The sequence below is a fragment of the Salvelinus alpinus genome, chromosome 13, assembly GCF_045679555.1.
Source record: "Salvelinus alpinus chromosome 13, SLU_Salpinus.1, whole genome shotgun sequence".
NCBI classification, from domain to species: domain Eukaryota; kingdom Metazoa; phylum Chordata; class Actinopteri; order Salmoniformes; family Salmonidae; genus Salvelinus; species Salvelinus alpinus.
In genome coordinates this window covers 16,098,691-16,112,277 of record NC_092098.1, presented here as the reverse complement: position 1 = coordinate 16,112,277, position 13,587 = coordinate 16,098,691, and the positions used below count along the sequence as shown (strand labels likewise).

Sequence of the window (13,587 nt, the reverse complement as noted above, 5' to 3'; positions counted from 1 at the left end):
GGCAGCAGCTCCGGGATAAGGGGCAGCAGCTCCGGGATAAGGGGCAGCAGCTCCGGGATAAGGGGCAGCAGCTCCGGGATAAGGGGCAGCTCCGGACTGAGTGGCAGCTCCGGACTGAGTGGCAGCTCCGGACTGAGTGGCAGCTCATGACTGGGTGGCAGCTCATGACTGGGTGGCAGCTCATGACTGGGTGGCAGCTCATGACTGGGTGGCAGCTCATGACTGTAGGGCAGCTCCTGACTGGCTGGCGTCTCTGGCAGCTCCTGACTGGCTGGCGTCTCTGGCAGCTCCTGACTGGCTGGCGTCTCTGGCAGCTCCTGACTGGCTGGCGTCTCTGGCGGCTCCTGACTGGCTGGCGTCTCTGGCGGCTCCTGACTGGCTGGCGTCTCTGGCGGCTCCTGACTGGCTGGCGTCTCTGGCGGCTCCTGACTGGCTGGCGGCTCTGGCGGCTCCTGACTGACGGACGGCTCTAGCGGCTCCTGACTGACGGACGGCTCTAACGGCTCGGGACAGACGGGCGGCTCTAACGGCTCGTGGCAGACGGGCGGCTCAGACGGCATTGGGCAGACAGATGGCTCAGACGGCGTTGGGCAGACAGATGGCTCAGACGGCGTTGGGCAGACAGATGGCTCAGACGGCGTTGGGCAGACAGATGGCTCAGACGGCGTTGGGCAGACAGATGGCTCAGACGGCGTTGGGCAGACAGATGGCTCAGACGGCGTTGGGCAGACAGATGGCTCAGACGGCGTTGGGCAGACAGATGGCTCAGACGGCGTTGGGCAGACGGATGGCTCAGACGGCGTTGGGCAGACGGATGGCTCAGACGGCGTTGGGCAGACGGATGGCTCAGACGGCGTTGGGCAGACGGATGGCTCAGACGGCGTTGGGCAGACGGATGGCTCAGACGGCGTTGGGCAGACGGATGGCTCAGACGGCGTTGGGCAGACGGATGGCTCAGACGGCGCTGGGCAGACGGATGGCTCAGACGGCGTTGGGCAGCCGGGCAGTTCAGGCACCGCTGGGCAGACGGGCAGTTCAGGCACCGCTGGGCAGACGGCAGACTCTGGCCGGCTGAGACGCACAATAGGCCTGATGCGTGGTGCCGGAACTGGAGGTACCGGGCTGAGGGCACGCACCTCAGGGCGAGTGCGGGGAGGAGGAACAGGGCTCTGGAGATGCACTGGAAGCCTGGTGCGTGGTGTAGGCACTGGTGGTACTGGGCTGGGGCGGGAAGGTGGCGCCGGATATGCCGGACCGTGAAGGAGGACACGCGCTCTTGAGCACCGAGCCTCTCCAACCTTACCAGGTTGAATGGTCCCCGTAGCCCTGCCAGTGCGGCGAGGTGGAATAGCCCGCACTGGGCTATGCAGGCGAACCGGGGACACCACCTGTAAGGCTGGTGCCATGTACGCCGGCCCGAGGAGACGTACTGGAGGCCAGATACGTTGGGCCGGCTTCATGACATCCGGCTCGATGCCCAACCTAGCCCTCCCAGTGCGGCAAGGTGGAATAGCCCGCACTGGGCTAAGCACGCGTACTGGGGACACCGTGCGCTTTACCGCATAACACGGTGTCTGACCAGTACGACGCCCTCTCACTCCACGGTAAGCCCGGGGAGTTGGCTCAGGTATCCAACCCGGCTTCGTCACACTCCCCTTTAGCCCCCCCCCAAGAAATTTTTGGGTGAGCCTCTCGGGTTTCCAGCCACTCTGCCTTGCAAGCGCCTCATAATGCCGCCTCTCCGCTTTCGCTGCCTCCAGCTCCGCTTTGGGGCGGCGACACTCCACTGGCTGTGCCCAGGGTCCTTTACCGTCTAGGATCTCCTCCCAAGTCCATTCCTCTTCTCTCCATTGCTTTGGGTCTTGCCGTCCTTCTCCAATCCGCTTGGTCCTGGTTTGGTGGGTGTTTCTGTAACGGCTGTCAATGTCGTTCTCCTCCTCAGACGAGGAGGAGCATGGATCGGACCAAGATGCGGAGTAGGAGGTATTCATGATTTTAATGACAAACCAACAAACACTAACAAATTAACAAAACAACAAACGTGACTAACCTGCAACAGTCCTGTGTGGCCCAAACGCTAACACAGGAAACAAACACCCACAAAACACCAGTGAAACCCTGGCTGCCTTAGTATGACTCTCAATCAGAGACAAACGATACACACCTGTCTCTAATTGAGAATCATACCAGGCCGAACACAAAACCCAACATAGAAATAGAAAACATAGACTGCCCACCCAACACTCACGCCCTGACCAATAAAGACATACAAAACAAGAGAAAACAGGTCAGGAACGTAACACAAGTAACAAAGTGTAAAACTGTCTGTCAGCAGGAAAAATAAAATTGATAATACCGTTTTTTTTTATTGCTTTGGTGTAATTTTGTGGTACATTTTCACAACTATTAGTACACAATTCAAAACAGATCATCAAAAAGGCAGTTGTTTCAGAGCTCTAAGCACATTTTTAATTGACTAGGTACAACACACAAAATCATACAGTCACTTTTTCACCAAACTTAATCAGTGTTTAATCTAGAAATACATGTTCCACATTCCAATGCATTTTCATATAAAGTCATTGCTTTTCACAATGCAATGCTTACTTTACTTTTGATATGATTCTCTTCTCTATAGTTAAAAAACATTTTACGATTACTTAATCCAACTGATCTTTTAAAAAATTGTCTTCATTCTACACACGATACCCCATAATGAAAAAGTGAAAACAGGTTTTTATAAAGAGAAATACCTTATTTACAAAAGTATTGTTATGCGACTCGAAATTGGGCTGAGGTGCATCCTGTTTCCAATGACCATCTTTGATATGTTTCTACAACTTGATTGGAGATCACCTGTGGTAAATTCAATTGATTGGACATGATTTGTAAAGGCACACACCTGTATGATCCTGACAAGTCTCCCAGTCCCTGCTGCCACCACCATGCTTCGCTGTAGGGATGGTGCTAGGCTTCCTCCAGACGTGACGCTTGGCATTTAGGCCAGAGTTCAATCTTGGTTTCATCAGGCCTGGTCTGAGAGTCCTTTAGGTGCATTTTGCCAAACTCCAAGTGGGCTGTCATGTGCCTTTTACTGAGGTGTGGCTTCCGTCTGGCCACTCTACGATAAAGGCCTGATTGGTGGAGGACTGCAGAGATGGTTGTCCTTCTGGAAGTTTCTCCCATCTCCACAGAGGAACTCTGGAGCTCTGTTAGAGTGACCATCGGGTTCTTGGTCACCTCCCTGACCAAGGCCCTTCTCCCCCGATTTGCAGGGCGGCCAGCTCTAGGAAGAGTATTGGTTGTTCCAAACTTCTTCTATTTAAGAATGATGGAGGCCACTGTTCTTTTGGGACCTTCACTATTGCAGAAATGTTTTGGTTCCCTTCCCCAGATCTGTGCCTCGACACAATCCTGTCTCGGAGCTCTACGGACATTTCCTTCGACCTCATTGCTTGGTTTTTGCTCAGACATGCACTGTCAAATGTGGGACCTTATATAGACAGGTGTGTGCCTTTCCCAATCACTCGAATTTACCACAGGTGGACTCCAATCAAGTTGTAGAAACATCTCAAGGATGATTAATGGAAACAGGATGCATCTGAGCTCAATTTTGAGTCTCATAGCAAAGGGTCTGAGTAGTTATGTAAATAAGGTATTTTTGTTTTTTATTTTTTTATAAATTAGCAAAAATGTTTAAAAACCTGTTTTCACTTTGTCATTATGGGGTATTGTGTGTAGATTGATGAGGAAAACATTGAATGTAATGATATTTTGGAATAAGGCTGTAACGGAACAAAATGTGGAAAAAATCAAGGGGTCTGAATATTTTCCGAATGCACTGTATGTCAGGCTTGGATTCGCCATGTCAAAATGTTTTTCCCCAGGTGCATGAACAATGAGAATTTTTACTGTGATTTGGCTGAGAACCGATGGCCAAATGCTCAAGACAGGCTTGATGCAAACTAGTGCCTGCTAAACATTGTTTCTTTCATTTGTTTCATTGGTTACATTGTAAAATATGTCTTCAATGATCACACCTTTGATCACACATGGGATAGAAATTATGTAACATTTGATGTTAAGTCAATTTTAATGGGTAGTGTAAGTGTATTGCCTAATGTGAAAACAGTGTAATGTACAGTACTGTACAGTATTGTAACATACTACATTCAAATGGTCATTTATAGACAAGTATCTTGAATGCTATTGGATTAACTGGTTGTTAAAATAACTAAATTGAGAAGATATCATTATGTTGTGTTTTGGTGATTAAACCAATGTACTCATTAAATTTCACAGTGAACTTATATTTTGGATCAATGTTTGTATGGTAAAATGAATGCACAATGAAAGGTTTTGAATGTACTGTAAGACTGGCTGTGTGACAAGTGTTACCAGTTTGGAGTTTTGTACTAAGAGTTTTGAAAATTAGTACCAAAACAACAAAAACTGTTATAAGAAATAGTAGCAGCAGCGTATGTGGTGAAAGTGTGTGTGCATGTGTGATTGTGTATGGGCGTCAACATGTGTGATAATGTCAGTGTCAGTTTAAACATGTGTGAATTTGTGGGTAGAGACCTGTGAGTGTGCATGGAGTCAGTGCAGATAGAGTCAGTGCAGACAGTCCGTGGGTGATGGTGGGCAGCCATTGATTAGCTGTTCAACAGTCTTATTGCTTGGGGATGGAAGATGTCTGTGAGCCTGTTGGTCCGAGACCTGATGCTCTGGTACCGCCTGCCGGATGGTAGTGGAGAGAACAGTACATGGCTGGGGTGGCTGAAGTATTTGGCAATTTTCCGGGCTTCCTCAAACACCACCTGGTATAAATGTCCTGGATGGCTGGGAGCTTGCATCAGTATGCATATAATTCAAGTAAAATGGTGCCGCTAAGATAACAACTGATTCCACTTCGAAAGACCATTTCGATGAATTTTATAATATGAAATCATATCAATCCAGTCATGACTGATTCAATCTTAATTATCCCTCCCTCCCTCCCACTCTCTCACTCTCTCCATCTAGCCTTCGTTCTAAGCTGTGCCTTCCCTAAGGAGCCAGCCAATGGGGAAGTATCAGTGACTCACCTCCATGCTGGGGGAGAGGCCTACTTCCAGTGTCTGACCGGTTACCAGCTGCAAGGCCCCACCATGCTCACCTGTCGCAACGCCACTACACCTTACTGGAGTGGCAAGGAGCCCAAATGCCTGGGTAAGAGCCAACAACACTGCTTCCTTCCTGCCAAACACACACACACACACACACACACACACACACACACACACACACACACACACACACACACACACACACACACACACACACACACACACACACATACTATACCGACAGAGATGGCCGCCTCGCTTCGCGTTCCTAGGAAACTATGCAGTATTTTGTTTCTCTATGTGTTATTTCTTACATTGCTACTGCAGGAAAACTTAGGTTTTATTACATACAGTCGGGAGGAACTATTGGATATAAGAGCAACGTCAACTCACCAACATTACGACCAGGAATATGACTTTCCCGAAGCGGATCCTCTGTTTGGCCCACCACCCAGGACAATGGATCGGATCCCAGCCGGCGACCCAAAACAACGGCGCCTCAGAAGGGGCAGACGGAGCAGTCTTCTGGTCAGGCTCCGTAGACGGGCACATCGCGCACCGCTCCCGAGCATACTACTCGCCAATGTCCAGTGTCTTGACATCAAGGTAGACGAAATCCGAACAAGGGTTGCCTTCCAAAGAGACATCAGAGACTGTAACGTTCTTTGTTTCACGGAAACATGGCTCACTCGAGACACGCTATCGGAGTCGGGACAGCCACCTGGTTTCTTCACGCATCGCGTCGACAGAAACAAGCATCTCTCTGGTAAGAAGAAGGGCGGGAGTGTATGCCTTATGATTAACGAGACGTGGTGTGATCATAACAACATACAGGAACTCAAGTCCTTTTGTTCACCTGACTTAGAATTCCTCACAATCAAATGCCGACCGCATTATCTACCAAGAGAATTCTCTTCGATCATAATCACAGTTGTGTATATTCCCCCCCAAGCAGACACATTGACGGCCCTGAAAGAACTTCATTCGACTCTATGTAAACTGGAAACCACATATCCTGAGGCTGCATTTATTGTAGCTGGGGATTTTAACAAGGCTAATCTGAAAACAAGGCTCCCTAAATTCTATCAGCATATCGATTGTGCGACCCGGGCTGGCAAAACCCTGGATCATTGTTATTCTAACTTCAGCGACGCATATAAGGCCCTCCTCCGCCCTCCTTTCGGAAAAGCTGACCACGCTTCAAGATTGCTTCGATCACGTGGACTGGGATATCTTCCGCATAGCGGTGAACAACAACATTGATGAATACGCTGATTCAGTGAGCGAGTTTATGAGCAAGTGCATCGGTGATGTTATACCCACAGCATCTATTAAAACATTCCCCTAAAACATTCCCCAACCAGAAACCGTGGATTGATGGCAGCATTCGCACAAAACTGAAAGCTCGAACCATTGCTTTTAATCAGGGCAAGGTGAACGGAAACATGACCGAATACAAACAGTGTAGCTATTCCCTCCGCCAGGCAATCAAACAAGCTAAGCGTCAGTATAGAGAGAAAGTAGAGTCGCAATTCAACGGCTCAGACACGAGAGGTATGTGGCAGGGTCTACAGTCAATCATGGACTACAAAAGGAAAGCCAGCCCCATCGCGGACCACGATGTCTTGCTTCCAGACAGACTAAACAACTTCTTTGCTCGCTTTGAGGACAATTCAGTGCCACTGACACGGCCCGCTACCAAAACCTGTGGGCTCTCCTTCACTGCTGCCAACGTGAGTAAAACATTTAAACGTGTTAACCCTCGCAAGGCTGCAGGCCCAGACGGCATCCCCAGCCGCGTCCTCAGAGCATGCGCAGACCAGCTGGCTGGGGTGTTTACGGACATATTCAATCAATCCTTATCCCAGTCTGCTGTTCCCACATGCTTCAAGATGGCCACCCTGGGTCTCGACCCCGCCCTGTGCAACTGGGTCCTGGACTTCCTGATGGGCCGCGCCCAGGTGGTGAGGGTAGGTAACAACATCTCCACCCCGCTGATCCTCAACACTGACGCCCCACAAGAGTGCGTTCTCAGCCCTCTCCTGTACTCCCTGTTCACCCACGACTGTGTAGCAATGTACGCCTCCAACTCAATCATCAAGTTTGCAGACGGCACTACAGTGGTAGGCTTGATTACCAACAACGACGAGACGGCCTACAGGGAGGAGGTGAGGGCCCTCGGAGTGTGGTGTCAGGAAAATAACCTCAAACTCAATGTCAACAAAATAAAGGAGATGATCGTGGACTTCAGGAAACAGCAGAGGGAGCAGCCGCCTATCCACATCGATGGGACAGTAGTGGAGAAGGTGGAAAGTTTTAAGTTCCTCGGTGTACACATCACGGACAAACTGAATTGGTCCACCCACACAGACAGCGTTGTGAAGAAGGCGCAGCAGCGCCTCTTCAACCTCAGGAGGCGGAAGAAATTCGGCTTGTCACCAAAAACACTCACAAACTTTTACAGATGCACAATCGAGAGCATCCTGTTGGGCTGTATCACCGCCTGGTACGGCAACTGCTCCGCCCATAACTGTAAGGCTCTTCAGAGGGTAGTGAGGTCTGCACAACGCATCACCAGGGGCAAACTACCTGCCCTCCAGGACACCTACACCACCCGATGTCACAGGAAGGCCAAAAAGATCATCAAGGACAACAACCACCCGAGCCACTGCCTGTTCATTCCACTATCATCCAGAAAGCGAGGTCAGTACAGTGCATCAAAGCGGGGACCGAGAGACTGAAAAACAGCTTCTATCTCAAGGCCATCAGACTGTTAAACAGTCATCACTAACATTGAGTGGCTGCTGCGAACATACTGACTCAACTCCAGCCACTTTAATAATGGGAAAATGTATGTAATAAATGTTTCACTAGCCACTTTAAACAATGCCACTTTATATAATGTTTACATACCCTACATTACTCATCTCATATGTATATACTGTACTCTATACCATCTACTGCATCTTGCCTATGCCGTTCGGCCATCACTCATTCATATGTTTTTATGTACATTTTCTTATTCATTCCTTTACACTTGTGTGTATAAGGTAGTTGTTGTGAAATTGTTAGGTTAGATTACTTGTTAGATATTACTACATGGTCGGAACTAGAAGCACAAGCATTTCGCTACACTCGCATTAACATCTGCTAACCATGTGTATGTGACAAATAAAATTCGATTTGATTTGACACCCACACACACACATACAGAAAGACACACTTTAGCTCTTCAACCCCAGGATCCATCCAGCCGCTCACTGAGAACCAATGGGAATATATAATACCCCCCCAGAGAACGCCACAGAGGCTGACAACTGAGGAGAATAACATGTCAGCTGAATGATTAAAGTAATTAAACTCAGTTTAAATGGACTGGGTGTTATTTGTCTCCCACTGCCCAGAGGTTAATTGAGGTTTATTGCGTGCTTTTTATGGTAGGCCATCCAGACTGTTCTCATAGACTAGATTTAACATAGTAAATGTAGATCAGGGAGACTCGTCAGATACAACTTTAGCATTTTAGTTAATTGGTAACTTTGCAACTACTTACTACTTTTTAGCTACTTTGCAACTACTTAACATGTTAGCTAATCCTAACCCTAACCCAAACCTTAACCCTTTAACCTAACTCCTAACCTTAACCCCTAACCCCTAGCCTTGCTAATGTTAGCCAGATGGCTAACGTTAGCAATAGCATTAGCCACCTAGCCAACGTTAGCCACAGCAAATTGGAATTCGTAACATATCATGTGTTTCTACAAAATGTTTACAAATTGTCAATTTTTGCTAATTCGTAACATATTGTTCGAATTGCAATTCGTAACATATCATATGAAATGGATGATGGACATCCACAAATTAATACATACCATACGAAATGGGGTATCTGATTTAAGAACAGAATAATACGAAATGCTCTGAGAACAGGTTGGCCAATCAGGTGTCTGGCTTACCACTGTGCAACTTGAATTCTCTCACTGTAACCTCCATCCCGTTTTCCAGACTTTTTTAAATAGAAATCCAGAGTTAGGAGCAATAGTGCAGTGTTATGGCAGTGTTACTTGAGCAACTAACTCATCAAGCCTACTTTTTTTCATAAATAGTTTATGTATTTCGATCACTAACAATATTTGTCAAAAGTCGTCATAATAAAAGATGTGGAAGAGACTTTATGGTCGCACGACGATTCATTTGGTTTTTCGCCAAAATTACTCTGTTCCATTCATGGATTTGTTCATTACAACCTCTTCAATATAAAGTCCCCTGTTTGGTGGACCTACGTGGTTCTGGTACCGATTCCGATCACCATTTTTGCTTATAAAGCCATCTGTGGACACTGTCGATTTCAAATGGTCTACATTGAGCGGGAGTCCTGATTCTCACGGACACAGGAGTATGCCTCTTCTGCCTGTGTGAAGCAGGATGTAAAATCTGACACCACTTGAACCTGGGAATTCCCTCCTACCATTTAATTTGCTCTTCCGAATGTAGGCAAGCTAGAGCTGTGTGAGATATTCACAGAGGGGGCAGACATTTTGTTCAAGAGAGACCTTTAGAAAATACGCACATTTTCTCTAACACTAAATATACAAATATGTATTTTATAGTTATGAGGAAGGTGGAATCTTATAGTTAGTCGTTGTATACATTTATTATACTATATTCAGAACAAATATAAGTAATTACAAGCCTTATTCATACAGTTTTGTTGAACAGGAAATACATAAATAAAAAAATCTTATTTTATCATATTTGTACTGTGTACTTGAGCTTGTTTATTTTATTGTACCTCAGCAATTTATTTTTTTAAATCACCAGAAAGTTGAGATTTGAACCTTTCTTGGAGTATGCAGCATTACTAGTTATTGTTTATGGCCCTCTCATGATAAACAATTACTTTAGGGGATTACATAGTAACATTTTAGATTACATTTAATTACATTTAAGAGTTTTTTAAATGTTACTCCAAAAATAGTTCACGGTAAGCAATTAAATCAATGTGGTTAAAGGCAGTCTCCACGATATGACATAGATGCAGAAAGTAAACAGCATAGTGGGTTAATTTCTGCTTCAACTAAGAGCATTGAAGTGGGAGGTTCAACTTCGCCGCTGTTTTGGGCCTATGGCTAACACGCTGTACACCAGGGGTGAGCAAACTTTTTGCCTCGAGGGCCAGATCAGGATTTGAAATTCAACGGAGGGCCGCATTTTTTGGGTGACCAATTGTTTGTTAAAATCCATTTGCGGCGGCCTCCCGAGTGGCGCAGCGGTGCTTGAGGCTTCACTACAGACCCGGGTTCAATCCCAGGCTGTGTCACAGCTGGCCGTGACTGGGAGACCCATGAAGCAGCGCACAATTGGCCCAATGTCGTCCGGGTTAGGAGAGGGTTGTGCGCATGCACCCTGACACGGTCGCCAGGTGTACGGTGTTTCCTCCGACACATTGGTGTGGCTGGCTTCCGGGTTAAGCGGGCATTGTGTCAAGAAGCAGTGCGTCGTGGCTGGGTTGTGTTTCGAAGGACGCACGGCTCTCGACCTTCGCCTCTCCCGAGTCCGTACGGGATTTGCAGCGATGGGACAGTCAAGACTGTAACTACCAATTGGATACCATGAAATTGGGGAGAAAAAAGGGGTAAGATAAATAGATGTAAAAAATATATATATATATTTTTTAATGTCTTGCGGGCCAGTGCTGCTGGTGGAAACGTAATTTAGCTGAGTCTACCTTTAAGCTGAAATAAATGTAAACGCTTACCTTGTTTTCCTCGTATTTATTTGATGCAACAGAGTTATGGATGCAAGGACTAACCATCCAAGATATAACAATTATATACCTTTATCCATGTTTTGAGGCTATACAGTGTTTGTTCACATTTACTTTGTTTACAAACGTTGGAGTATAACAAGCTTAAATTTTGGGTTCCAATGTGGTACGATAGTTGAACTAAGCTCATGAGGCATTTATAAGCTCTTCAAGAATCAATGGATACATATCATTCATTTAATAAGGGCTCCCGAGTGGCGGAGCAGTCTTAGGCACTGCATCGCAGTGCTAGAGGCGTCACTACAGACCCTGGTTCACTTCCAGGCTGTATGACAACCGGCCGTGATTGGGAGTCCCATAGGGTGGCGCACAATTGTTCCAGTGTCGTCCAGGTTAGGGTTTGGCCGGGGTAGGCCGTCATTGTAAATAAGAATTTCTTCTTAAAAAACTCTTGAAGCTAGAGGGCAGAATTTTTATGTTTGGAAAAATAACGTTCCCATTGTAAGCTGCCTATTTCTCAGGTCCAGATGCTAGAATATGCATATAATTGACAGAGTAGGATAGAAAACACTCTAAATTTTCCAAAACTATCAAAATATTGTCTGTGAGTATCACAGAACTGATTTTGCAGGCGAAAACCTGAGGAAATCCAACCCGGAAGTGACTTTTATTTTGAAAAATCCCTGTTCCATTGCCTGCCTTTCGTCCATTTAAAGGGATATCAACCAGATTCCTTTTCCTGTGGCTTCCTCAGGGTGTGAACAGTCTTTAGATATAGTTTCAAGCTTTAATTCTGAATAATGAGCGAGATTTATCAAATCGCGTCAGTGGATCGACGATGTCCTTCCATTAGTTAATGCGCGCAACATGCAAAGCTTTCTCTTTCGTATTGAACAATTTACAGTCCGGTTGAAATATTATCGATTACTTATGTTAAAAATATCCTGAGGTTTGATTATTAAAAACGTTTGACATGTTTCTACGAACTTTACGGATACTATTTAGAATTTTCGTCAAGCCTTGATGACCTGCCTAAGGCTGTGGAATACTGAACATAACGCGCCAAACAAATGTCGTTTTTTTATATAAAAATAATCTTTATCGAACAAAAGGAACATTTATTGTGTAACTGGGAGTCTCGTGAGTGCAAACATCCGAAGATCATAAAAGGTAAGCGATTCATTTTATTGCTTTTCTGACTTTCGTGACCAATCTAGATTGCTGCTAGGTGTTCTTAATGTTTTGTCTAGTGATCGATAAACTTACACAAACGCTTGGATTGCTTTCGCTGTAAAGCATATTTTCAAAATCTGACATGTCAGGTGGATTAACAACAAGCTAAGCTGTGTTTTGCTATATTGCACTTGTGATTTCATGAATCAATTTTTTTTTTGCAATTTACTTTTAATTTGGCGCTCTGCAATTTAGCGGTTGTTGATGAAAATGATCACGCTAAAGGGATCCGTGCGTCAATAAGTTTTAACTGACTTGCCTAGTTAAATAAAGGTTCAATAAAAATAAATAAAAATGTATACATCAAAAAATGGATGTGGCATCAGCAGATGGCCCCTTTAAACCAACCCTGAGACAGATGCTGAATTGCGATTGGCCGATATCCAACGCATGAGAAATCATGACGTTCTAAACCTTACAGTTTTCAGGGGAAAAGCAGAGAAGACGCAAAGCCTGAAAATCGGGTTTCTTTAAAACCCGCTCAGACGGTTCTTTTACACGTGCTACGTTAGGTTATTCGAAGCAGAGACATTTCACTGGCTAATTCTTTCTGGTGTGGTGGGTAGGGAGAGCGGGGAGGGAACAATAAGTAGACCAGAGCTATCTGTTATTATTTAGTTTCACACTTTAAAAAATCCTGTCTGTGTAAGTGGGCTTTCCCTTTCTCAAGTGAGCATAGTAAACTGAATTTATCCACTTTGGTTGATTTCCTGCTGTGGCCAGACATGGAAAGGTTTGGCTATACTTGCAGCTGTATAGCCAAATTGCTATCAGACATTGAGGTCTGGGTTAGGTCAGTAGTGCTTTGACTTATGTTGTTCTTCGTCCTGTTAATTATTTTGTAAATATTGTAGGAAGGCCTACTTGACTATTGTTTATATCCACTGTGAAAATAATAGCCCTCACTGCGACGGCTAACTTCACATTGTGTAAAGCCCACGCCTCCCTGTATACCAGTAATAGATTGTACTTAGGCCTTAAGTGAGCTTTTACACCATGTCAGTTGACCATCATCATTAAGGTCCAAAGTTGATTGGTTGTGCTGTGAGGCCTGGTTTCGTAGTGTCTGATTACCAGTATGGCAAGAGGGAGCAGTGCTACGGAGACGAGACCTAGCTATAGTACTATAGTAATTAGGAGTGGGCTACATGACTAACGTTCACCTGCTCTGGGATAGGGAAGATACCTAGTCAATTGTACAATTGAACGCATTCAACTGAAATGTGTCTTCCGCATTTAACCCAACCTCTCTGAATCAGAGAGGTGCGGAGGGCTGCCTTAATCGACATCCACATCTTCTGTGCCCGGGGAATAGTGGGTTAACTGCCTTGCTCAGAGACAGAACGGCAGATTTTTACCTTGTCACCTCGGGGATTCGATACAGCAACCTTTCGGTTACTGCCCCATTGCTCTAACCACTAAGCTACCTGCTGCTCTATATAGCACCATCTCTTCTGCCAGCCCCACTCTCACTCCTTA

The 13,587-nt window shown here is 45.7% G+C and overlaps 1 protein-coding gene across 6 annotated transcripts in view; it reads left to right on the top strand.

The window, feature by feature from the left end:
• The window catches only part of LOC139537196 (seizure protein 6-like), a 242,084-nt gene that overhangs the window by 195,544 nt on the left and 32,953 nt on the right, over positions 1-13,587 (top strand). For all 6 annotated transcript variants that reach the window (XM_071338233.1, XM_071338236.1, XM_071338231.1 and 3 more), the window contains exon 5: positions 5,026-5,211. In XM_071338233.1, coding sequence (XP_071194334.1) covers positions 5,026-5,211 — 186 coding nt within the window. The remainder of the gene's footprint in view (positions 1-5,025; positions 5,212-13,587) is intronic.